General features: G+C 43.4%; 1 protein-coding gene across 1 annotated transcript in view; it reads right to left on the reverse strand.

The window, feature by feature from the left end:
- Nucleotides 1-23,750, reverse strand: part of AVEN (apoptosis and caspase activation inhibitor) — a 219,285-nt gene extending 195,535 nt beyond the window's left edge. The window contains exon 1 of the mRNA XM_066342706.1: nt 23,368-23,750. Coding sequence (XP_066198803.1) covers nt 23,368-23,610 — 243 coding nt within the window. The 5' untranslated portion in view covers nt 23,611-23,750. The remainder of the gene's footprint in view (nt 1-23,367) is intronic.
- Between the last annotated feature and the right edge of the window lie 3,033 nt (nt 23,751-26,783).

Consider the following 26,783-nt stretch of genomic DNA (forward strand, 5'->3'; position numbering starts at 1 on the left):
CATTAATACGTTAATGTATATGTGAAATTATGGACAAGGACAAGAGCTAATTATATGTGTTTATACAACATATACAGTCAACTCCTGCAATAAAAAAGAAAGGTGCCTCTTTAAATTGTTCTTTTAAAATACAGTATATGTGGACTTCAAGATATACCAGCTTTGGAAGTGGGGAGGTCCAGATGGCTTTGGTATCAAAAAGTCACTGTATGTGTAAACTGCAACTGTAAACTCAGTTTCTACAATCCAGAAAAAAGTAGTGGACACAAAAGTCAATATATCAGGAGAGGCTAATAACCCAAAAGAAAAGAACAGCTCCCAAAGTTTGCGATTTATTCCACAAAATTTATTCTGTAGATGTAACTTCTACCTTGACTCTAAGCCACTAATGCTCAGTAACAAATGAACTATATTAAAATTTCACAAATATGATCATACATACCAGATGTAGAGTTTATACATGTCGGTTTCTAAATCTGGGGCACCTATAGCAAACAAGAATTAATTCATTCTTATTCTCTCTTTCTCACTTATAAAATATTTAAATGTAAAAAACCTTTAAGAGACTATTCAGTTTTAGAAAGCCATCATTATAATTTACAATCAATTAAATCATCCTCATAGATTACAAAAATTAAGTGTTAGATTCAGGTGTGCTCTGAGCCACATTTTCATCTAATAATACCTATGTTAAGGATAAAAATAATTTTTTAAGATTTCATCTGGCCCTGGCCGGTTGGCTCAGCGGTAGAGCATCGGCCTGGCGTGCGGGGGATCCGGGTTCGATTCCTGGCCAGGGCACATAGGAGAAGCGCCCATTTGCTTCTCCACCCCCACCCCCTCCTTCCTCTCTGTCTCTCTCTTCCCCTCCCGCAGCCAAGGCTCCATTGGAGCAAAGATGGCCCGGGCACTGGGGATGGCTCCTTGGCCCCTGCCCCAGGCGCTAGAGTGGCTCTGGTCGCGGCAGAGCGACCCCCCGGAGGGGCAGAGCATCGCCCCCTGGTGGGCAGAGCGTGGCCCCTGGTGGGCGTGCCGGGTGGATCCCGGTCGGGCGCATGCGGGAGTCTGTCTGACTGTCTCTCCCCGTTTCCAGCTTCAGAAAGAAAAAAAAAAAAAGATTTCATCTACTGGTCCTGGCCGGTTGGCTCAGTGGTAGAGCGTCGGCTTGGCGTGCGGGAGTCCCAGGTTTAATTCCCAGCCAGGGCACACAGGAGAAATGCCCATCTGCTTCTCCACCCCTCCCCCTCTCCTTCCTCTCTGTCTCTCTCTTCCCCTCCCTCAGCCGAGGCTCCATTGGAGCAAAGTTTGCCAGGGTGCTGAGGATGGCTCTGTGGCCTCTGCCTCAGGTGCTAGAATGGCTCTGATTGCAGCAGAGCGATGCCCCAGATGGGCAGAGCATCGCCCCCTGGTGGGCATGCCGGGTGGATCCCGGTTGGGCGCATGTGAGAGTCTGTCTGATTGCCTCCCCCTTTCCAACTTAAGAAAAATACAAAAAAAATAAAAAAGATTTCATCTACTGATTTGATAGAGATGAAAGAGACAGAGAGAAAGGTGGGGCAGGATTGAGAAGCATCAACTCATAGCCACTTCCCTTCTGTGCCTTGACTGGGCAAGCCCGGGGCTTCAAACTGGAGACCTCAGCGCCCCACAATGACGCCCCATCCACTGCCCCACCACAGGTCAGGCAAGGATAAAATATTAAGTGGCATATTTAACCCACACATTACTAATCATCCTTGCCCGAATGACTTTTGGCCATGACACACATGACATGGTGATGATCAGTCAGAGATAACACCCACACATCCCCGGTCAACAAAAGATGATTTTCTTCTGTAACTTGTTTCTCTGATTCCTACTCTTTTTTTCCCAATGAGTAAGACTGTACTGTTCTAAAAACATAAGGGGTAGAGAAACACAAAAGAGAATGAGTGTACCTTGTTTCTCAGATTTTCCAATCTGGTTTGAAATAATATCAATAGTCTAGGAAGCGGTCAAAATTGAGGAGTAAAGAATTATAACCACTCTCAAGATACTGTTTCTGTTGTTTTGACCTACTTGGCTAAGGTTTGAACATACTCAGCTTTGCATGCATTTCCTGGTTGTTCCCTCGATGACTCAAGTACAAAATGAATGTTATTTCCGTCAGGGAAAATGTTGGACTTCTTACCCCACCTGCTGTTCACTGCTAAAACTGTGCTCTGGGACTGGTTTCACCTCAGCTGTGAGAGACACCTCTGTGCAACAGATGGTTATTGGGAGTGGCCTGAAATGTTCTTTTTATTGTGGTTTTGGAGCTGAACAAGAACATTGGAGTTAACACACCTGGTTCATATGTGGAATATAAAATTGAAAGCAACAAATGAACAAACAAGAAAACAAACAAAAATTCATGGACACAGACAACAGCGTGGTAGTCACCTGAGGGAAGCTGGTGTGGGGAGGTAGGCAGACAGTAAAGGCTAAAAGAGACCAAATATATGGTGACAGAAGAAGATTTGACTTTGGGTGGTAAGCACACGTAATATACAGATGACATATTGGATTCTTAAAACTATATACTTTTATTCAATCTCACTCCAATAAATTTTAAAGGGGGGAGTGAAGCATCACCATTGCAATCATTTTAAGCAATTTGCACTTTCAGAATGTGTACTTAGAGAACCTATCTCAAGCCGACACGTAATATCTTTAATTGACAAAGGTGAGTTAATGAATTATGAATTATAAACTATAATGATAGCATTGTAAAACTGAGAGGTCTCTTTAAGGCTTTTCACATTTAAATGTTTTATAAATGATAGAATGAGAATGAATTAATACTTGTTTGTTATAAATGTCCCAAATTTAGGGGGGAAAAAGAGAAATTGAGAAAGGAAGGCAAATGGAACACCAAAATTTCCCAGTTCTTTCCATGTCACCTATCACAGCACCCACTTAGAGCTTATGTTTGCGGAACTAGAATTTGGGGGTTGCGATATGACTTTTACAGCTGGAGGAACAGTGTGGTGACTGTATCCTAGACTTCAGGTTCCTGCGTAGAAGCCTCCATTCCTAAGTCATTTGGTAGAAACTTTAAATTCCCATCTCTATATTTTACTACTGCATCTGTTGCTATCTCAGTTATAAGATACATATTAAATAAACTAGAAAAGCTGAAGTCAACAGCTCTAAAGGATAAACTACCATTCAATACAGCCTAAGCATTTGCCATATTAGAAAGAAAAAAAGATACGCAATAGGAAAACATAAAAGGTACATAATTATTCTAGGAGGTAAACAATTCAGAATTAGTTGTTTTGCTCATTCATAAGCAAACAAACAAAAATTAAATCTCATCCTAGAAGTCAGAAACTGGCACTGGCCAGCTGGCTCAGTGAACAGAGCATCAGCCCAGTGTATGGACATCTCGGGTTTGATCCTCCATCAGGGCACACTACTGAAGGAGCTGTCTGCTTCTCTCCCCCTCCCTCTTCCCCTTCTCTCTCTTCCCATCTCACAGCCACTGGCTTCATTGGTTCGAGCTTCAGCCCTGGACACTAAGGATAGTTTGGTTGGTCTAAGCATCAGCCTCAGGTGCTGAGGATAGCTCAGTTGATTCAAGCACACACTGCTGAAGGAGCTGTCTGCTTCTCTCCCCCTCCCTCTTCTCCTTCTCTCTCTTCCCGTCTCACAGCCACTGGCTTCATTGGTTCGAGCTTCAGCCCTGGACACTAAGGATAGTTTGGTTGGTCTAAGCATCAGCCTCAGGTGCTGAGGATAGCTCAGTTGATTCAAGCACTGGCCCCAGACAGGGGTTGCCAGGTGGATGCCAGTCAGGGCACAAGTGGGAGTTTGTCTCTATCTATCCTCAAAATCAGAAACTTTGAGTTCAAATAACAAACCCATCACCCACTACTTGGTTGCACCCTTTAAAAAGCCTAAATCTACCCAATTACTATTTCTTCATCTGTAAAACTACATTTCATACTGCCTACCTCTTTCATAGGGAGAATCTGATAATCATTTAAATGTGAGGATTTCTTCCAGGTCCTACCCTGAAGAAGCAGTTTTAGTTCTTTTAATTTTTATTGTTTATTTCCTCAACATGAGTAATGCATGCTCATGGTAACAAAATAAAAGTTGAAATAGTGCCTGATAAGGCGGTGGCACAGTGGATAGAGCATGGGACTGGGACACGGAGGACCCAGGTTTGAAACCCCAAGGTCACCGGTTTGAGCGCAAGCATCCGGGATGAGCATGAGCTCACCAGCTTGAGCGCGGGGTCACTGGCTTGAGCATGAGATCATAGACATGACCCCATGGTCGCTGGCTTGAGCCCAAACGCCGCTGGCATGAGCCCAAGGTTGCTGGCTTGAGCAAGGGGTCACTTGCTCTGCTGCAGTCCCTCAGTCAAGGCACATTATGAGAGCAATCTCAATGAAGACTAAGGAGCCACAAAGAAGAAGTGATGCTTCTCATCTCTCTCCTTCCTGTCTGTCTGTCACTATCTGTCCCTCTCTCTGTCTCTCTCTCTCTGTCGTTGTCAGAGAGACATTTTTTTTCAAAAAAAAATTTTTTTTGAAATACAGAAAATATAAAAAATTTCCTCATCCTATCTCCAAAGTTAACCACTACATGTTACCTATATAGCCTTCCAGAAATATTCTATACATATAGATGAATATCTTCTTTTCACACAAATGGAATGATACTGTACTAACTTTTCTGAAGTGTTTCCCTCGATATTGGACATTTTGCATATTGACCCCATTCCTTAAGAGCTGCATGGTACTCTCCGAATAGACAACCATCATTTATTTTAAAAGTCCATTTATTTCCTCTTTATTGAATTTTTGGGGGCTTCAGGTACATAATTCCACAACATGTCATCTGTACACTGTATTGTGTTTTTACCACTCCAAGTCTCTGTCCATCACCATCTATTCCCCCAAACTCTCCTCTACCTCCCCCCACCCGACTCCCCTCACAATCACCACACCGTTGCCTGTGTCCATGAGGTTTTTCTCTTTCTCTTTTTTCTTTTTTGCTCAACCCTTCCAGCCCCCACCCATAGCTGTTAGCCTGCTCTCTAGCTATGAGTGTGTCTCTATTTTGCTCCCTTCTTAACAGAGTTAAGAACAATAGCCTAGGACCAACCATCTACTCATATCTGCTAACTTGTTCAGTAAGATAAACTGCTAAGTATAGAATTGCTGGGCCACAGGCTAAATTTTGATGTCAAATTGCCTCATTTATTGGTTTTACCAACTCCCACAAAGAAAAGAGTATCACTAAGGTCAGCCAATACTGAATACCAACACTTTTTTCTTTTATAAGAAAAAATTTAGAAATCTAAATTTAGAAAATTCAGAAAATCACAGAGGTGGAAGAAATGGGTTTTAGGAAACAAGTTACAGAGGCAAAAAGGGGGCCCTTGGAGCTTAGGAGAGAGAGGGGTAAAGGTAGCTTGACTGGGGTGGAGGAGCGGAGGAGGGAAAGGCACAGGTGTGTTCCCAGTGTGCCCGGAAGGGAGAAAGCACCTGATCGGCCCTTGGGGGGAGGGGGGGAGGAGCATAGGTTTAAAGGCTTTTTTCTATATATATATACCATATTTCCCCATGTATAAGATGCACATTTTTTAAAAAATTTGGGGTCTAAAAACTGGGTGTGTCTTATACAGTGATTGTAGATTTTTTTACTTGCATTTCCTGCTTTTTTACACTTGTTTTTGCACTCATTGTTGAAGAAAATGATTCCTCATCAGACACAGATGAGGACAAGCTACTGGATGGGAGTTTTGACAGTGATGTGGAGTTGTATGAATTTTATGATGAATAAAACTTGAGTTCAGCTTGACCACGCGGTGGCACAGTGGATAGAGCGTCGAACTGGGATGCAGAAGGACCCAAGTTCGAGTCCCCGATGTCGCCAGCTTGTGCGCGGGCTCATCTGGTTTGAGCAAAAGCTCACCGGCTTGAGCCCAAGGTCACTGACTCGAGCAAGGGATTACTCGGTCTGCGGTCTGCTAAAGGCCCACAGTCAAGGCATATATGAGAAAGCAATCAATGAACAACTAAGGTGTTGCAACGTGCAACGAAAAACTAATGATTGATGCTTCTCATCTCTCCATTTCTGTCTGTCTGTCCCTGTCTATCCCTCTCTCTGACTCTCTCTTTTTTTGTTTTTGTTAAAAACAACAACAACAAAAAAAAAAACTTGAGTTCAATAACTTTATGTAATACATTTTTTTTCAAATTTCGGGCCCCAAAATTAAGGTGCCTCTTATACATGAGGAAATACAGTAGTTTCATTAGGAAACTTAGCACCAAGAAAATTAACATGGATTTTTTAATTTTGTAAGCAACCTAATTTGTGTTTCCACTGTATCTTTTTTTTTTTATTTATTCATTTTTAGAGAGGAGAGAGAGGGAGAGAGAGGGACAGAGAGAGAGAAGGGGGGAGGAGCTGGAAGCATCAACTCCCATATGTGCCTTGACCAGGCAAGCCCAGGGTTTCGAACCGGCGACCTTAGCGTTTCAGATCGATGCTTTATCCACTGCGCCACCACAGGTCAGGCCTCCACCATATCTTTGAAGCAATCAAGAACCTACACTTTCCATTTATCAAAAGAAGTAAAATTAATTAATAATTTTTAAATTGAGGCACAAAACATTCCAGAAAGGAAAGTACTGGTTGCTACAAACTGAATAACATCAGCCATCATCAAAATGAAGGGCCCTGATATTATTATTGCTGTTACCCTCGAATTTTACCATTATGATAAAAATTTAAATGTTTCTAACTACTAGATACTTGTCTATGTTCCCATGGTATATTTTTAATTTGTTTTTATTAATTGTTAGAGAGAGAAAGGAAGGGAAAAAGAGAGAGGAATAAAAAGGAAACGCTGATTTGTTGTTTCACTTATTTATGCATTCATTGGTTGATTCTTGTATGTGCCCTGACCAGGGTTCGAGCCCGCATGTCAGGACAATGCTCTAACCAACTGAGCTACCAGGCCAAGGATTGTTCCCCATGGTTTTAAAGGTATTCCTATGATGCTAGTAACATCTTTTACCTAAAATGATGTGTATAACAATTAAAAAATTATGCATGAAAGCCTAACCAAGTGATGGTACAGTGGATACAACATCAACCTGGGTCCCCTGTTCGAAACCTCAAGGTCACCGGCTTGAGCATGAGCTCGTTGGCTTGAGTGGCTTGATAGTAGGGTCACTGGCTTGAAGCCCAAGGTCACTGGCTTGACCAAGGGGTCACTGGTTCGGCTACAGTCTTCCAGTAAAGGCACATATGAGAAGCAATAAATGAACAACTAAAAGTAACACAACTACGAGTTGACGTTTCTCACTCTCTCCTCCCTCAAGTCCTCCCTTCCTTTCTTTCTCTCTCTCAGAAAAGAAATATATATATATGCATGAGGAAAAAAATTAGGCACATGAAATGCTCTGTCCTAAGTTAGTCTTGACCTAATTTTACAACATAAAAGGAGTACTACTAAAAAGCTGATGTTCTTTCATTTTTCTTGCTATATTTTTTCTAATTCTCTAATCCTATTATCCTATATATAGAACAAACACAGCAAACACATTTATTTTTATAAATAAATTCTAGTTTAAATTTAACAAAAATCTACTCTTTCCAATTCATCAAATAATTTGAGAAATAGTTAAGAAAAGAAAGCAAAAATAAACACTAAAATTACCTATCAAATCTAACATTTCAAATATAATAAAAATACAGAATTATAATCAACTTTAAAAAAAATTTTTTTAAGGCCCTGGCCAGTTGGCTCAGTGGTAGAGCGTTGGCCTGGCGTGCAGGAGTCCCGGGTTCGATTCCCGGCCAGGGCACACAGGAGAAGCGTCTATCTGCTTCTCCACCCCTCCCCCTCTCCTTCCTCTCTGTCTCTCTCTTCCCCTCCCACAGCCAAGGCTCCACTGGAGCAAAGTTGGCCCGGGCACTGAGGATGGCTCTGTGGCCTCTGCCTCAGGTGCTAGAATGGCTCTGGTCACAACAGAGCAACGCCCCAGATGGGCAGAGCATCGCCCCCTGGTGGGCATGCCAGGTGGATCCCGGTCGGCGCATGCGGGAGTCTGTCTGACTGCCTCCCCGTTTCCAACTTCAGAAAAATACAAAAAAAATAAATAAATAAAATAAAAATTTTAATAACTGACCAAAAAAATTTCAAAAGTAAAAAATGGCAAAGGATCCAAAGTAAGACAAGATAACAGCTTGAATAATATATGAAACAAATGAGTTTAAAATGATAAAGAGAATAAAATAGTGTAAAGGGATTCTGTAGATATAAGACCTCTGAATACTATAATTCCTATTTCAATCTCACAGTTTAAAAAAATCTGTTATTTGCATTAAGGTAGAAACTTTAATAGACTTAGAACTAGGACAATATAAAATTAAAGCTCTTGTATAAATCTGGCCCTTGGGAGAGTGACAACTTTTTAGTTATTGAACTTACAACCACCAAAAGAAGGGAGCTTCAACTAATACAGAGGTAAATGGAACACAAAGGGCTGTCCTGACCTGAACTTCCACAATGACACTGCCTAAAAACACACTCTCTAGCTTGCCTCATCCACCTTCTCAATACCTGCTACACACCATCACTCAGTCAACAAACATTTATTAAATCTCCTCAAAAATCACAGTGCTGTATCATATACAGGCCTTCAAGTAGCTTACAATTAATGCAATAGACATACGTGAAGTAAATAATCAACTATAGGCAGTCCTCAGGTTACAAACAAGATAGGTTCTACAGGTTTGTTCTTAAATTAAATGTGTATATAAGTTGGAACAGGTACATTTACCTACTAAATGCAACTTAGACAAATGTTTGTATTAACGTGGTATTTATTTGTACCTTTCTATAATATAAATACTTAAACATTTTCAAACACAACCTTAAACAATCTTGGATGATGCAGAAGATGATGGACTTGTTGGAAAGGATGGGACTGGGGTTAGAGAGTCAGGGTTGGATTCTGCTGCTGGGGTTAATTTCTTGAAGTCGGCATCCAGGGAGGCTTGTACAGAGCTTTTCTTTTTCTCACCATAAATGGCCCTGTAGCATCTCAAGCCTTCGGTAACGTAAACCTTTTTTTATTATTATTGATTTGAGAGAGAGAAACAGGAAGGTAGGGAGGGAGGAGAGAAAAGAGAAGCATCAACTCCACAGTCGCTTCACTTTAGTTGTTCATTGACTGCTTCTCATACGTGCCTTGACAGCAGTGAGGTGGGGGTGTTAGCCAAGCCAGTGACTTCAGGCTCAAGCCAGCGACCTTTGGGCTTAAGCCAGTGACCTTTGGATCATGTCAATGATCCACACTCAAGCCAGCAACCTTAGGATTTCAACATCGGGGTTGATGCTCTATCCACTGAGCCACCACCAGTTAGGCCATACTGGTAAACTTGTGTGAACCTCTCTATATCAGGATCTTGCTCCTTAAACTTTACCATTCCTGCTTCAATGAGACGAAAGCATCTGCTAACTCTTTTGTAGAAAACTTTTTCAATTCTGGACTTTCTAGGTCCCTGTTTTCTTTTCTTTTTTTTCTTTTTTTTTTGTATTTTTCTGAAGCTGGAAACGGGGAGAGACAGCCAGACATACTCCCGCATGCGCCTGACCGGGATCCACCCGGCACACCCACCAGGGGCAATGCTCTGCCCACCAGGGGGCGACGCCCTGCCCACCAGGGGGCGATGCTCTGCCCCTCCGGGGGGTAGCTCTGCCGCGACCAGAGCCACTCCAGCGCGCGCGCGGGGCAGAGGCCAAGGAGCCATCCCCAGCGCCTGGGCCATCTCTGCTCCAATGGAGCCTTGGCTGCGGGAGGGGAAGAGAGAGACAGAGAGGAAGGAGAGGGGGGTGGAGAAGCAAATGGGCGCTTCTCCTATGTGCCCTGGCCGGGAATCGAACCCCGGTCCCCCACACGCCAGGCCGACGCTCTACCGCTGAGCCAACCGGCCAGGGCCTCTAGGTCCCTGTTTTCTTCCCTAAATGTTATCATCTGCTGCTCTAGTTCCATAAGGTTTTCATGGGTTAGTTCTTTGCCATGGGAGTCGAGTAACTCTATGATATCATTTTCACTGATGTCTAACTGCAGTTGATTACCAATAACCCTTATGGTGCTCCACTCATAAATGTGAGTTGTACACATGTCAGAAGTTTATAACACAGAGACCCACTGTGTAACAAAAAGGAATAAAAATGAGTGCTATATGTATAAAGTACATCATTGCTGAGAAAAACCAGAAGCTTCACAGAGGAAGGTAGCATGTGAGCTCAGCATGTGAAAATAAGATTTTGAAAAAAGGAAAGTATAAAAAAATATAACAGTAGAGTTCAGATTGCAAACTATGAAATTATTGCTAATTCGGCAGAAAAGGAATTTACTTTTAAAATGTCAGGTAGCTCGTAAAACTGATGAGAAGTGTAGAGGCTGGCGGGTGAAACAAGTAGGAAACAGGAATTTGAGAACTCAGCCGCAGTAACAGAAACACAGTAGTGAGGATGCCACGGAAACTAGCTGCCATAATGAATTTCTGATAACATCTATATGTCATTGCCTCAGGAGTGAATGCCTAATAAAAGATGTTTCTGGGTCAGCGGAAAAAAATCTCAGTAAGATCAGACAACAGTATTATGTCAATATTGATTTCCTGATTTTGGCCACTGTGCTATGGTTATGTAAGAGATTTCCTTGATTTTGGAAATTACACACTTAAATATTTAGGGGTAAGGCCCTGGCCAGTTGGCTCAGCGGTAGAGCGTTGGCCTGGCATGCGGGGGACCCGGGTTCGATTCCCGGCCAGGGCACATAGGAGAAGCGTCCATTTGCTTCTCCACCCCCCACTCCTTCCTCTCTGTCTCTCTCTTCCCCTCCCGCAGCCGAGGCTCCATTGGAGCAAGGATGGCCCGGGCGCTGGGGATGGCTCCTTGGCCTCTGCCCCAGGCGCTGGAGTGGCTCTGGTCTCGGCAGAGCAACGCCTCTGAGGGGCAGAGCATCGCCCCCTGGTGGGCAGAGCATCGCCCCTAGTGGGCGTGCCGGGTGGATCCCAGTCCGGTGCATGCGGGAGTCTGTCTGACTGTCTCTCCCCGTTTCCAGCTTCAGAAAAAAAATACAAAAAATATATATATATATTTAGGGGTAAAAAGACATCATATTGGCCCTGGCTGGTTGGCTCAGTGGTAGAGCGTTGGCCTGGCGTGCAGAAGTCCCAGGTTCGATTCCCGGCCAGGGCACATAGGAGAAGCGCCCATCTGCTTCTCCACCCCTCCCCCTCTCCTTCCTCTCTGTCTCTCTCTTCCCCTCCCGCAGCCGAGGCTCCATTGGAGCAAAGATGGCCCCGGCCCTGGGGATGGCTCCTTGGCCTCTGCCCCAGGCGCTAGAGTGGCTCTGGTCGCAACAGAGCAACGCCCCGGAGGGGCAGAGCATCGCCCTCTGGTGGGCAGAGCATCGCCCCCTGGTGGGCGTGCCAGGTGGATCCCAGTCCGGCGCATGCGGGAGTCTGTTTGTCTCTCCCCGTTTCCAGCTTCAGGAAAAAAAAAAAAAAAAAAAGACATCATATCTACCATTTCCTCTTAAAGATTTATTAAATTTTTATTTTTTAAAAATAGTACTGTGTAGGTGGAAAGGAGAAGGCACAGGTAAAATAGTACTGTGTAGGTGGAAAGGAGAAGGCACAGGTAGTTGGCCTGTCCAAACTAAAGTGGTCATTTCAGGGGTTAGAAGTTAGACTCGAAAATATACATTATTGACCATCATATGGTATCTCCCCTTGAAAGGAAGATTTTTTAAAACACAGGGCACGGGATTAGATGAAAGGGAAAAAAAAGGGAGAAAGACAGGCAAAAAAGAATACTTAGTAGGTTTGAGAAGTTATACTCTAGTTGTTCATTTGTCCGTAAACCTACATGATCTACTACCTTGCCAACTCTAATACTTAAGCTTTTAAAGATCCCCTTCTGCATGGGATCAGCACAGTGCCGCCCACCAGAGCACTCATCCTCAGACTTCAACAGCACTTCCCCTCCCCCCTGCCCTCCAGGAAGCCAAGTGGAAAACAGATGAGCCCCACTCCCCAACTCTATCTAAACACTACCTACTTTCAGTCTACTTCCACGTTGTAAAAATAAAAAACAAATCAACTTGTCTGCTTAAAATCTCCTTCCAATGTACATAAAATATGTGCTCTTCATAAAATATTTTCTGGTCACCTCTTAATTCAATGATTCTCTTGGCTGTGAAAAAGAGAAAAATTCTTTTTAAAACTTAAAAGGAAGTGTTCTACACAATCATACTGACATGAAAAAGCAGCAGCAAACCATAACATAACCTGGGAGCTAGGCGAAGAACAGCAAGGAAAAACTGAAAGCCAAGCTTTGTCTTTAGAAACATACTCATTTTTCACCAAGCTTTGCTTCCAGAAAACTCATAACTTCTTCGGAAGTTCACTTTGTATATCTGCAACAGAGATTAAGCCTTCTTCAATAATATAAGACTAGGCTTTAATAAGCTCAAATATTAAACAAAGACATGTTATCTTATTATCCGCTTTGTAGTGAAAGGAAAACATGAGGGTATCCTACTCCTCAATATCATTCCAACAACTGGTATGTGTCCACAATAAATAGAACTATAGATTCCAAATCCTCTCTTTAAATGAAATTCACACTGCATTGGACTTTGAGAAGGAATACTAGTAATAGCTTTTATTTTTCCCAAACATAACTGTTATTATTCTTTTTATACCAGACATGATAGAAACCTAACTATGGTGACTAATTATTTCACATAATACACACTCGTTAACAAAAATCTCTCAGCATTAGTAACTTCTCACAGGTAAATACAAAAGTAGAGGAATCACGACACTGATAATCCAAGAATACATATGAACTTTTGGTAATAGTCCTGTCATCCTAATTATGCTTTGTTTAGGTTAATTATATAAAAATGTGTTTACTATCCCACAACATAACTTTGACTTGGTGCTAAATAAATAGAGATCCTCAATAAATTCAATTTTTTTAAAAATACGGGTCAGATATATTTATATCCGTACTTAGTAGGAAAAGGACACCAATGCAGTACTAAGCGTGTACAACATGGAACTCTATCAATCTCCTACGCAGTTTTTCATTTTCCTGCTGTGTGCACACACCAATGGATGAAAGGAACACCCCGGGAGCATTGTTCTTTACAAAAATTATCTTTGGCCCTAGTTGGTGGTTCTGTGGGTAGAGTCAGCCTGGCGTACAGACATCCCAGGTTGGATTCCCAGTCAGGGCACCCAGGACAAGTGACCATCTGCTTCTCTCTCCCTCCCTCTCCTCCTCATCACCCTCTTCCTTCCCTCAGCCAGTGGCTCAATTGGTTCCCTGCGCTCTGAGGATAGCTTAGTTGGTCTGAGCAAATCAGCGTCAGGTGCTAAAAACAGCTCAGTACTGGAGCATCGGCCCAAGATGGGGTTGCCAGGTGGATCTAAGTTGAGGCGCATGCAGGAGTCTATCTCACTATCTCACTCCCTCTCACCTAAAAAAAACAAAAATTGTCTTTCAATCAATTTAAGACTGACTGACATCAGGTTGGTCAAATTCTAAAAACAGCATCCTAGCAACATCAGGATAAAATTACGCATATCAATTTGAATTTTTTTCAACATCCTCTAACAAAATCCACTCAAAAGTGAAATAACTGTAACATTTTTATCTATCCACTACCCCATGACACCTTTATAGAAATTTTTCAGACCAATAAAAGTATTATTTCCATCCAAAAGAAAAAAAGTATAAAGCATTTACTCTTGGCACCTACACACACACACACACACACACACACACACGCGCGTGCGCCATGCAAATGTATTCTAACAAAAGGAAATGAAATTTCAAAAGGAATAAAACTAATGCCCCATATGTCAATCAGTAGCTTCTACCGAATAAAACTGTGTGTCAATACGAACTTTATTTTTCCCTTTGATATTTCAAAGTTGCATCTGAATAGAAAACATCTTTACAACCACTTAATTTGTAAGAAAGGCTAGAAAGTCATGCAGTGGTATGGTTAGTATCAAATGACCTACCAGGACTCTCTAGAGCAGGGGTCCCCAAACTACGGCCCACAGGCCACATGTGGCCCCCTGAGGCCATTTATCCGGCCCCCGCGCCCTTCTGGAAGGGGCAGCTCTTTCATTGGTGGTCAGTGAGAGGAGCACTGTATGTTGCAGCACTGCAAAGCATGGCATTGCTCATGTACAGTACTACTTCCGGTGATGCAAGATGCACGCGTCACGGCTCTGGAAGCGCATCATATCACTTGTTACGGCTAGCAGTGACAAATATGGAACTAGACATTGACCATCTCATTAGCCAAAAGCAGGCCCATAGTTCCCATTGAAATACTGGTCAGTTTGTTGATTTAAATTTACTCGTTCTTTATTTTAAATATTGTATTTGTTCCCGTTTTGTTTTGTTTTTTTTACTTTAAAATAAGATATATGCGGTGTGCATAGAAATTTGTTCATAGTTTTTTTTTTATAGTCCGGCTCTCCAATGGTCTGAGGGACAGTGAACTGGCCCCCTGTGTAAAAAGTTTGGGGACCCCTGCTCTAGAGGTCAATTGCCCTGTGTAGTGGAAAATAATCACAGATAAAAGCAGCAATGGTTTAGCTCCTAATTCCCCAAGGAAGACAGCCTGGTGGTCTCAAATTAAGAGCTTGCTGTTTCCCATCCTAGCAATGATGGTAACACTGAAGAAAGACAAATAATTGGAAGAAAAGAAGGAGGGAAGGAGGGAGGAAGGGAGGAAAGGAAGGAAAGAAGGAAGGGAGGGTGGGAGGGAGGGAGGGAAGAAAAAGAAAAGAAAAGAAAAGAAAAGAAAAGAAAAGAAAAGAAAAGAAAAGAAAAGAAAAGAAAAGAAAAGAAAAGAAAAGAAAAGAAAAGAAAAGAAAAAAGAACCCCACAAAAACAAAAACACACCTCTGGGTGAACATACGCGATAAACTATGTTGTGTAAAGAAGCAAGTAATGTGAAGTCAACAGTCCTCAAAATGGATGCATAAACCTGGGGGTTCATGAAGATTTTCCAAGAGTTGTGTGAGCAAGCATGTTTTTAAGGAAATCAAGTTTCAGATACTCAATGTCCACACTCTTTCCTAGAAGCAGTTCGGTTTATCTTAGAATGCACTTGAGGACGGGACAACCCCTTCTCAGTCTTTCTCCCTCTGATTACGGTGCATTCCCTGAGTCCTCAAGCAAAAGGGTAATTTTAAACAGATGTTGAAAACGTATAATTCTATAGACCTAAAGGTCATGTGACAAGTCCTTTTGCAAATCAGGTAATTTCCAATTCCTTTCTTTCAACAAAATTGAAGGAGGGCCTAATCCAGTTGTCAGCTGACAGATCACTAAAATTTTTTACAGAATGATTCTGGCATATAATTAAAAAGATAGTCAAAGAATTGCATGACACATATAATGACACTCCAACCACTACCATCTACCGAAGCAGAAAAGGTGATCACTAAAATATTTTCAAGTTTGAAAATACAGGGTGGGGCAAAAGTACGTTTACAGTTGTTCATATGTAAGATAACAATACCCTGTTTTGTGTACTTACAACTATAAACCGACTTTTGCCCCACCCTGTATATTACATTAAGTTCTATAAAAGATGTAGAATTAAAACACAAGTGAAAAAGAAAAAGGAATAATGTAAACCTCTCACTGCTAAAGAGTTTAATGTGATTCTTAAATGGATGATGGCAAATATCAAATACTAGAATATTTAGAACCTATCCAGGTATAACAACGATGTGATGGTTCTAGTCAATATGTCAATATGGATAATACACTGGAAATTTTATATGCTGAAACTCTCTGAACCATTGACTTAAAATGTAAGCTATAAATGTTAAAGTAAAATATCATACATACTTTATCAAAAATATTTCAGTCAGGCCCTGCCTGGATGGATAGTTTGGTTGGTTAAAGCATTGTCCTGATACCCAGAGGTTGCTGGTTAAATCCTGGGTAAGGGCACATACAGAAACAGATCAATGTTTTTGTCTCTTTCCCTTCCTCGCTCTCTGAAATCAATAAATAAAAAATATTTTTTTTTAAATATTTCAGGCAGCCTGACCAGTAGTGGCACAGTGGATAGAGCAGAACCTGGGATGCAGAGGCCCCAGGTTTGAAACTCCAAGGTCGCCAGCATGAGCACGGGCTCACCAGCTTGAGCATGGGATCATGGAAATTATCTCAGGCCCTGGCTGGTTGACTCAGCAGACAGAGCATCGGCCTGGCATATGGAGGTTCTGGGTACGATTCCTGGTCAGGACAAATAAGAAAAGCGACCATGTGCTTCTCTCCCCTTCCTTCTCTCGTTTTCTCCTTCTTGCCCTCCTGCAGCCAGTGGCTCGATTGGTTTGAGTGTCAGCCCTAGGGCTGAGGATAGCTCTGGGGTCTGAGCATTGGCCTTAGGCGCTGAGGATAGCTTGGTTGATTTGACCATCAGCCCCAGACAGGGGCTGCTGGGTAGAGATCCTGGTTGGGGCGCAGATGGGAGTCTATCTCACTATCTCCCTTCCTCTCACTTGAAAAAAACAAAAAAAACAAAAAAAAAAAGAAAGAAAAGACATGATCTCATGGTCACTGGCTTGAGCCCAAAGGTCACTGGCTTGAAGCCCCAGGTCATTGGTTTGAGCAAGGGGTCACTGACTCAGCTTGAGCTCCCTGGTCAAGCAAGTATGAGAAGCAATCAATGGACAACTAAGTGACACAACTACAAGTTGATGCTTGTCATCTCTCTCCTTTCCTGTTTCTCTCTCTCGCTCACTAAAATAATATACATATTTCAGGCAGAATACAGGCACAATGTTTTAAGAATCAGTTAACTGTATTAATAATGGGAATATGGCCAAGTCCCTGGCCAGTCAACTCAGTGGTAGAGCATTGGCCTGGCGTGTGGAAGTCCTGGGTTCAATTCCCAGCCAGGGCACACAGGAGAAGCACCAATCTGCTTCTCAACCCTTCCCCTCTCTCCTTTCTCTGTCTCTCTCCTCCCCTCCTGTAGCCAAGGTTCCACTGGAGCAAAGTTGGCCTGGACGCTGAGGATGGCTGCATAACCTCTGCTTCAGGTGCTAGAATGGCTCCAGTTGCACTGGAGCAATGGCCCAGATGGGCAGAGCATCGCCCCCTTGTGGGCTTGCCAGGTGGATCCCGGTCTGGCACATGCAGGAGTCTGTCCGTCTCCCTCCCAGAATCTCACTTCAGAAAAATACAAAAAAAAAGAAAGAAAATATGTAAATGAAATAATGGTAAGAAAAGCAAACCTCAAAACAGTATACATTAGAAAAGATAGTGTGTGAGCAGTGGTTTGCAACAGCAGGGGAAAGCATCAACTCTGTGGATTTGAAGAGATAATCTTTTCTTTTTTTTTTTAATACAGTGAGAGGAGGGGAGGCAGAGACAGACTCCCATATCCGCCTTCACCAGGATCCACACAGCAAGCCTACTGGGGGCGATGCTCTGCCCATCTGAGGTGTTGCTGCATTGCTCAGCAACCAAGTTCTTCTTAGTGCCCAAGCCATCCTCAACACCTGGGGCCAACTCGTGAAGAGCTAATCTTAAAGCAATTTTCTTTTGGGACACTTAAGCACATTCAGCTTCTAACCAAAAATGCTTCAGTCTTTCTTTTTTTTAAAAAAAAGGAAAATAATAGTCTAGAGGCTGTCACTTAGTTTGAGCTTTAATAGGCTCTTAAGTTCTAACACGATAAGGGTGACTCCTTTCAGCAATAATGAAGGGCAAGTCCCTTAAAGACCTGCCAGCAATTTGGATTTGACATCTCTCTTCTTCTAGGTTCACAGTAAATTTGAACATCAAGATCAGAGAATTTCCATTTTACTGAGTGAAACGGCAGCAATGAAAATGTCAAATCCTCAGGCAAAGGATTGATATATTATTGTTTGCAAAGCAAAAGTTTGGTAAGGAAAAAAAATTCCTCCAAGTTCTACTCTCTTTAATGCAGTTGTAAATAGCAACCTTATCTTTTATTAGACATAAATTATTAAGACTCAATTAAAAGCAGTTACCATATAAATATGGAACAAGAAAGCAAAGATCTGCTGACATCCACAATAACTGAACATGGTATCAGGGTTACCTTAAAGCCTTATAACAATATGGAAACATCAGGAAAAAACAGGTATGTGAAAAGCATCATTCAATAGTCCTCCACATATCCCCTTTCAAATCCCAAAGTCACCCAGAGGCAGTTTAGGGTAGTAGTTGAAAGAACAGGTCCTGGAGCCAAAATGCCTGGGTTGAATCCAGGCTTTGCAATTTGCTGGCTGAATGATAAAGGATAAATTATTTAACCTCTCCTAACTGTGAGTTACTTAACTGTGCCTGTTTTCTTATCTCATACCAAGTGCTCAGTAAATGTAAGTTACTATCATTACAAGGAGGAAAAAAAGGGGGAAAGTTCCAAGGAAAGCCAGCAGGCCTTGACTTTCTCTTTGTTAGTAGCTCATCAAAAGATGAATATGACTCACTGTTGGCAACACAGAGGACAGAGCACTGACCTGGGATGCTGAGGACCCAGGTTCAAACCCCGAGGTCTCCGGCTTGGGTGCAGGCTCATTTGGCTTGAGCACAGGCTCACCAGCTTGAATGCAGGGTCACCAGCTTGAGAATGGGGTTGCTAACTAGAATGTGGGATCATAGACATGAACCCCATGGTCGCCAGCTTGAGTGCAGGATCATCAACATGATCCTACGGTTGCTGGATTGAGCAAGGGGTCACTGGATTGGCTGGAGCCCCCTGGTCAAGGCACATATGAGAAGCAGTCAATGAACAACTAAAGTGACGCACTATAAGTTGATGCTTCTCATCTCTCTCCCTGTCTCTCTAGCACACACACACACCCCCAAAAAAGAGATGAATATAATTCTAAGAAACCCTAGCCTGACCAGGCAGTGGTGCAGTGGATAATGTCGGACTGGGACGTGGAGGACCCAGGTTCGAGACCCCGAGGTTGCCAGCTTGAGCGTGGACTCATTGGGTTTGAGCAAAGCTCACCAGCTTGGACCCAAGGTCGCTGGCTCAAGCAAGGGGTCACTCAGTCTGCTGAAGGCCCGCGGTCAAGGCACATATGAGAAATCAATCAATGGACAACTAAGGAACCACAACAAAGAATTGATGTTTCTCATCTCTCTCCCTTACTGTCTGTCTGTCCCTATCTGTCCCTCTCTCTGACTCTCTCTGTCTCTGCCACAAAAAAACCCAAAAAACTAAGAAACCCCAATATTTGAGATTTTTAAGTCCCTGATTGCATTAGGTGCATCATGCTTCTAGTGGGTATTCAATAAAAGCAACTAGCCTTATGATATGCTGACCCACACTGTAGGATTGGGGTTCATACAATCTACAGAAGGACTGATTGAAAAGCAAGAGATTTGCCCTGGCCAGTTGGCTCAGTGGTAGAGCTTAGGCCCAACATGTGGATGTCCCAAGTTCGATCCCGGTCAGGGTACACTGAGAAAGTGACCATCTGCTGCTCCCCTCACCGCCACCCTCCACCTCTCTCCTCCTCCTCCTGCAGCCCTGGCTCAATTGGTGCAAATAGCCCCGGGCACTGAGGATGGCTCCATGGAGCCTCCACCTCCCGTGCTAAATCAAGCATGGCCCCAAAAGGGCAGAGCATCCGCCCCAGACAGGGGTCATCAGGTGGATCCCGGTCAGGGCGCGTGAAAGAGTCTGTCTCTCTATCTCCCCTCCTCTCATTTGGAAAAGAAAGGAAGAAAAAAAAGAGAGCAAGACACTCACAGATGCTATGTACTCAGCTAAATTACCTTGGAATATTGTGTATCTAGAATTTTATCTAGTCTTATTTTGTTATTTTCCATTTATAAGCCACATAAATGTTATGGTCTAAAGCAGTGGTCTCCAACCTTTTTTGGGCCACGGACCAGTATAATGTCAGAAAATATTTTCACAGATCGGCCTTTAGGGTGGGATGGATAAATGTATCATGTGACCGAGACAAGCGTCAAGAGTGAGTCTTAGACAGATGTAACAGAGGAAATCTGGTCATTTTTAAAAAATAAAACATCATTCAGACTTAAATATAAATAAAATGGAAATAATGTAAGTTATTTATTCTTTCTCTGTGGACCGGTACCAAATGGTCCCCAGCCCCCGGTCCGCGGCCTGGGGGTTGGGGAACACTGGTCTAAAGTACACCTGCTCACAAAAATTAGAGGACATGTTATTGTTTCATATTAATTTTGAAATATCCCCTAATTTTTGTGAGCAGTATAGAAAGCAGAGGCTGTAAGCAAACAGAATTAAATTCCAAAGTTAGGTTAAAACTCTATTACTAATTTTTTTCTTTCTGATCATTTCAATTAATCTTCATATGGGGCACAAATGCGCCATGGGATATGAGAAGTAGGAGGTATCAGGCCAAGCAATCAATCTTATCCCATTTATTCTTTAGGCACCAATAATGCTATTATTAGCAAGCCTAAATATGAACAGTACTTCAGAATCTGAAAGTGAAAGGGATTTCAGAGGTCACCAACCCAAAACAAATGAAGGAATAATCTTTCCCACATTTCATCATCCAGCTTTGCCTGAAAATACGATGGCACTGGTAACAGGGTGGAAGGGGTCGTGGCTGCAGCTATAGTTTGTGCCCCAGGCACTGTCCATGCATCACACACTGCCACAGGGAATCAATCTGCAAAATGAGAAAATCCTAAAAGAAAATATAAGATGGAGTTGTAAAGACATTCCAAAAGAGATAAAAGACTAAAATTTTAATAGAATGGGTTATGATATTAGTCTAAATCAAAAAAGTACTCATCCTCTAAATGACAGACCATCATTTTACTCAATTTAGTTCAACAGAGATGAACAAAACAGAAACACTTTCATTCACTCATTTTAATAAGTTAAAGACACTTGTTATAAAGGCCTGTGTGCCACTTTAGTAAGTACGAAAAAGTACCATTACTACAATTACTATTAAAACAAGATCCCGCCCTGGCCGGTTGGCTCAGTGGTAGAGCGTCAGCCTGGCGTGCAGAAGTCCCGGGTTCGATTCCCCGCCAGGGCACACCGGAGAAGCGCCCATCTGCTTCTCCACCCCTGCCCCTCTCCTTCCTCTCTGTCTCTCTCTTCCCCTCCTGCTGCCAAGGCTCCACTGGAGCAAAGGTTGGCCTAGGCACTGAGGATGGCTCTATGGCCTCTGCCTCAGGCGCTAGAATGGCCCTGGTTGCAATAGAGCATCGCCCCCTGGTGGGCATGCCGGGTGGATCCCGGTTGGGCGCATGTGGGAGTCTGTCTGACTGCCTCCCCATTTCCAACTTCAGAAAAATACAAAAAAAAAAAAAAAAAAAAAAAAAAGATCCCTGTAGCCAAGGAGTGTCTGCTCTGTTGTCAGTAAAGCGGTGACTGGTTCACAAAAACTTAAGAGATAAAACATTGTGGAGTGAAGGGTGTAAACAAGAGCTGGTGTAAATCCCAGCTCTGCTACTAGCTATGACAGCTTACACAAGTAAGTTAACCTATAAAATTAAAGATGTTAATTTTGCTTTAAAAATAAAGTTGTAATACATATATAAAGATATATAGATATATATATATAATGTTATAAAACAACCTTCATTTCCTGACAAGCTGACCATAAGAATTTCTTCATACCTCACTTAAATTTTACTTATTTCCTACCTTGATCCTAACAAAGCTAAGTTTGTTACACTTAAAATCTTAGGTTTTGTAATTTTTTTTCCAATTCTGTATTTCTGTATATAACTACCATCTTCAGGGATATTTTACCTACTGTGCCCATAAGATATTGCAAATATTTCAGTTATAGGAAATTTTACCTCCATCAAAAAAAAAAGAATTAAAATGTTTTAACCTATGCACATGAGAATTTAAAACATAAAGACAGTTTTATACTGTAAATGTTAAAATAACAGAACAGCTCATAAAAAGACAGTACTGTGTAGCTCCTTTAGTTGAAACATATATTAGTGGAGCAAGACTTGGCCCATATCACTCCCTGCTGCCGTCTCTAAGACATTGCCTTAGGAATGTGTGACAAAGACCAATCAATCCTATTGCTATTAAAATTCAGGCCTAATTACTGAAACATTTACTGATTGAAAATTCAAAAGGATGAAGGCCAGTGACCCAAATCCTACATGTGCATAATAAAAGAGAAGCACTACACTTTTTTTTAGAAAGAGAGAGACAGGAAGAGAGATGAGGAGAATCAACTCATAGTTGTGGCACTTTAGTTCACTGATTGCTTCTCACACTGAGCCAGTGACCCCTTGATCAAGCCAGTGACGTTGGGCTCAAGCCAGCGACCATGGGATCATGTGCAGGATCCCACACTCAGGCCTGCAACCCCACACTCAAGCTGGTGAACCCCGACTCAAGTCGATGAGCCCACGCTCAAGCTGGCAACCTTGGGTTTCAAACCCAGGACCTCAGTGTCTCAGGTCCATGCTCTATCCCCTGTGCTACCAGTGAAGCATATACTACTTTTTAAGAAAGAACTGTACGCCTTGGCTGGGTAGTTAGTTGGTTAGAGCGAGGTCTGATATACCAAGATTGGGAGTTTGATCCCTGTCAGGCCACATACAAGAACCAACCAATTAATGCATAAATAGGGGGAACAACAGTCTCTGTTTCTTTCTTTCTCTATGTCTCTCTCCCTTGAGATCTCTGTTAAGTTAAAAAAACAAACAAACAAAAAATAACCATGCATCTGATCCCACCCCTAAAAACCATGAGCGCAATCCATCTGGGACTTTCTTTCATTCAATAAATATTTATTATCCGCCAACTGTGTGCCAGGCATTGCACAGCGAACACAAGAGATCGTGTGTGTGTGGGGGGGGGGGGGGGGACCCCTTCTCTCCTAAGAGCAGGAATGTCTCCCGTTCTGTCTGTAAGGCTGCCCGTCTTAATTCCAGGAGGACACGCCGTAGCTTGCCCCCTACCCCACGAAGGTTAATGATACTGACACTCCACCCGAACTCGGCGGGCCCGCTCCGCTCGCAGCCCTGACACGGCTTCCGCGCCCGGGTTCTTAACCACCACGGACGGGACCCCTGGGCTCGGGGAAGCCCGCGGCCTGAGCGCCGGCTCCAGCGGCCCCGCGAAGGCGAGCGGAGCACGCCGGACCCGCCACGGGCACGCCCCGCGCGCCCGCCGCCCGCCCCGCGCAGGCGCCGCCGCCACCGCCCGCGCGCGACTCGCGGCCCGGACCCCACCCGCTGGGGTTTCGCGCGTTCCCGACCCACCAGCCATAGCCTCTTACCGGCGCCCTGGTTCCGGCGCCCCGGCCTCCCGGCTCCCGGCGGCCGCCCCGCGGGGCGCCTCCTCCTCGGCCGCGGCCGCCGCGGAAACCCCGGCCGCGGCCCCGGCGGCCGCTTCCGTCCCCGCTGCCGCTTCTCGCCAGCGCCGCTGCGGCTCCGGCCCTCTCGCGGTCGCGATCCCCGCTGGGCCGGTCACGGCCGGACCGGCGTCCGTGGCCGCCCCGAGCTCCCCGGTCCGCCTGCATCTGGCCGCTGCCGGCGGTGTTGAGCGAGCGGGAGCCGGGCCGCCGCCCAGAGGCCCTTGTCCCACCGGAAGCGGGCCGCACGGCGGAGCCGCGAGCGACGGCCCGGTGGCTGCGAGCGCGGGGTGCGGGGCCGGGGGTGGAAGCCGCCGCGGGGGAGGGGCGGCCCCGTGCTGGCAGGTGGAGCCCGGCGGCCGGGGAAGGCGAGGGCCCGATGAAGGCCCGACCGGTGGGAACCGGCAGTTGGGTACCGGGGTGGGTCTGAGGGAGGGATCGTGGAAAGGAAAAGGACAGGTTATAAACGGTTTCTGTAATATAAACTCATTTTTGTTTAATAATAATAATAATTGAAAATACAAATATGGATGTGTGTAATGCTGGTGGCTGGGGCCAGGCAGGTTCACGGTGGACTCGAGCAGACGGTAGAGAAACTGCAGAGCTGCGAAGGGTCAGGCCATACCGTTTATTGGAGGCTCACAGAGACAGGCAAACAAATAACATAAGGGAAAGAACTAATAAAGGAAAATCTGCTATTCTCAGTAAGGGCAAGGGAGCGAGGAAAATCGCTCCTCATGGGAGTGGAAGAGCGATCTGGGAGAAGCACCGTAGCCTCACATAGGCTAGCTGTGCACAGGTGCCTCTGCCATGTGCTCATACTAATCAAGCAAAGTGCTTGCAGAACAAGCCTAACACAGCTACCTGCCCACAGTGTTTGTGTAAAATGTCTAAAAAAACATAAGCCAAAATATTAATTGGTTAACTGTGGTGAGACGGCAAGTTATTTTTAATTATCAAGAATGAATATAATTTCTTAAATTATGCAGAACTCGAGTTCAAGAGGAGGTATGGAGGAAAAGGCCGGGTGGGTCTCAGGTGAAGGTGGGTGTGGACTGCAGCAACAACTGGGAGTAGAGAGAACGGTCCAGAACTGGTAGATGGATAGAAAGGGCTCTGGGGTCATGAAGAGAATTTTGGTAGAAGTGACTACTTCAGCTCACTCTTACTGAGCACATGAGCATTGAATTCTCCTAACAGTCCTGTTATCCTTATTTTGCAGATGAGGAAGTCACGCTAGAGAATTTAACTCACTTTGTGTAACACAGCTAGGTAGTGGTTCTACTCACTGCAGTCTATTCTGTGTGTTTCACTTATTCAGTAGAAAGTTTTTGAGACATCCATGTTTTATGATTTAATGCTTTTTTATGCCTAAGTAGTAGTCTATTTTATGAATAAGACTATTTTTAACCAAGGGGAAAGAGCAATTGGTTATTGATACATGGGAGCCCTTTTTAACTTCATATTAAAGAAACCACATGAAAACAACAAAGACAAGGGCTTAAGACGCCTATTATCCAATCAGCATTGAAAACGAGTGTTTTCTTCTTAGTCTTTTCTGGCCCTTAACTTCTCATCCCCCTGACCTTCCCACTTAGAATTGGACACAAAGTCCTGTTAACTATTCCATCTCCTGTCTCATTATCTACTTCCTTGGCTCTCAATTTAATTCAGGCCCTAACTACTTGTGGGCTAGATTATCCCAATGGTTTCCAAATGGCTCTGCCTAGAATTCTAATTCTCCTCCACAGAATATTTTTTTTTGAGAGTATAGTGACTAAGAATCAAGACTTTTAAGCCATACTGCCCTGGGTTCCAATCATTCCATTACTAACTGTCCAGGAATGGTAGCGGTTTGGTATTATACATTGTCTCTTCCTAATTTTATGGGCAGTGACATAAAGTTGATAACTTGAAATGGGCCACAGAACTGTTACACCATAGAAATTGCAGATTCCTCCAGAGCAAGGCTTTGTTGGGGCTGAAGGTAGAAACAGATTGTTAGATTTCCCAGCACACCACTGATTTGGGTTCTTACCAAGTTGAACACACATTCATCTCGTGCCAGACATTAGCACAAATCAAGGGTTTCTCAACTTTGGCACATCTAGAGCTAGGTAATTTTGTGTGGTGTTAGTGTGTACTTTGAATTAATGTTTAAAAGGATTCCAGCCTCTACCACTCAGTGGCCCCCCCTTATCCGCAGGAGGATGCTCCAGACCCCCAGTGAATGCCTGAAACTGCAGATAGTACTAAACCCTGAACTTAACTGTTTTTTTCCTGTACATACATACCTATCATAGTTTATAAATTAGACAATAATAATTATGACCATATGCTGTAATAAAAGTTATGTGAATGTGTCTCTCAAAATACCTTACTGCATTGTATTCACCTTTTGAAATAAAGAAAGCACTTAACAACTTCTTTGGCATATCCAAATTTCCAGCATCACTATTGTGCTTTGGGGCTATTCTGAAGTAAATAAACGGTTACTTGAACACAGCACTGCAATACCACAGCAGTCAATCTGAACTCAGACAGCTACTAAATGGCTAGGGGCTGACAGTTTATATAGTGAAGATACCTGAACAAAGATGATTCCTGTCCTGAGTGGTAAAGAGCTAGATGATGAGTGATTTCATCATGGTATTCAGAATGGTGTCAAATTTAAAACTAGAAATTGTTTATTCCTGGAATTTTCTATTTAATATTTTGGACTGCAGTTGATGGTGGTTAACTGAAATCATAGAAAGCAAAACCGCAGATAAAGAGAACTACTGTAGTTGCTACCCACCAGCAGCTCTCCCTCCCCCAGTTGGGACAAAAGTGGCTCCAGACATTGCCAAATGTCCCATGAGCAGCAAAATCAGTGGATGAGAGCCACTAGCACAAGTGGATTTAATTTTGTAACTCTCAAGAAGCCTCCAAAATTATGAGGTTAAAACAATCCGTGGGTTTCAGATTAAGCCAACTCCATTAGGCTACATTCACTCTGTTTGATACTTTCACTTAGAAGTCAATTAGAGACTCAGTAACACTTTTGAAAGGCATTATGCTTGTTTTACAGATAGCCTTGTTTGTGGATAGTGAGAGCTACCATTAACATCTACTTTGTGCCAGGAACTATTCTAAACACTTTATTCATACTCACTCATTTAATCTTTATAATATTCCTATAAGGTAAATCCTATTGTTATTCCTATTTTACAAACAAGAAAACAGTCACAGTGGAGTTAAATAATCAGCCCAAGCTAATAAGTGACAGAACTGGGATTCATCCCCAGACACTCTGTTTCAGAATCTGTGTCCTTAAATCTATACTACAGATGCCATTAGAA

The sequence above is a fragment of the Saccopteryx leptura genome, chromosome 6 (genome assembly GCF_036850995.1).
Source record: "Saccopteryx leptura isolate mSacLep1 chromosome 6, mSacLep1_pri_phased_curated, whole genome shotgun sequence".
NCBI lineage: Eukaryota > Metazoa > Chordata > Mammalia > Chiroptera > Emballonuridae > Saccopteryx > Saccopteryx leptura.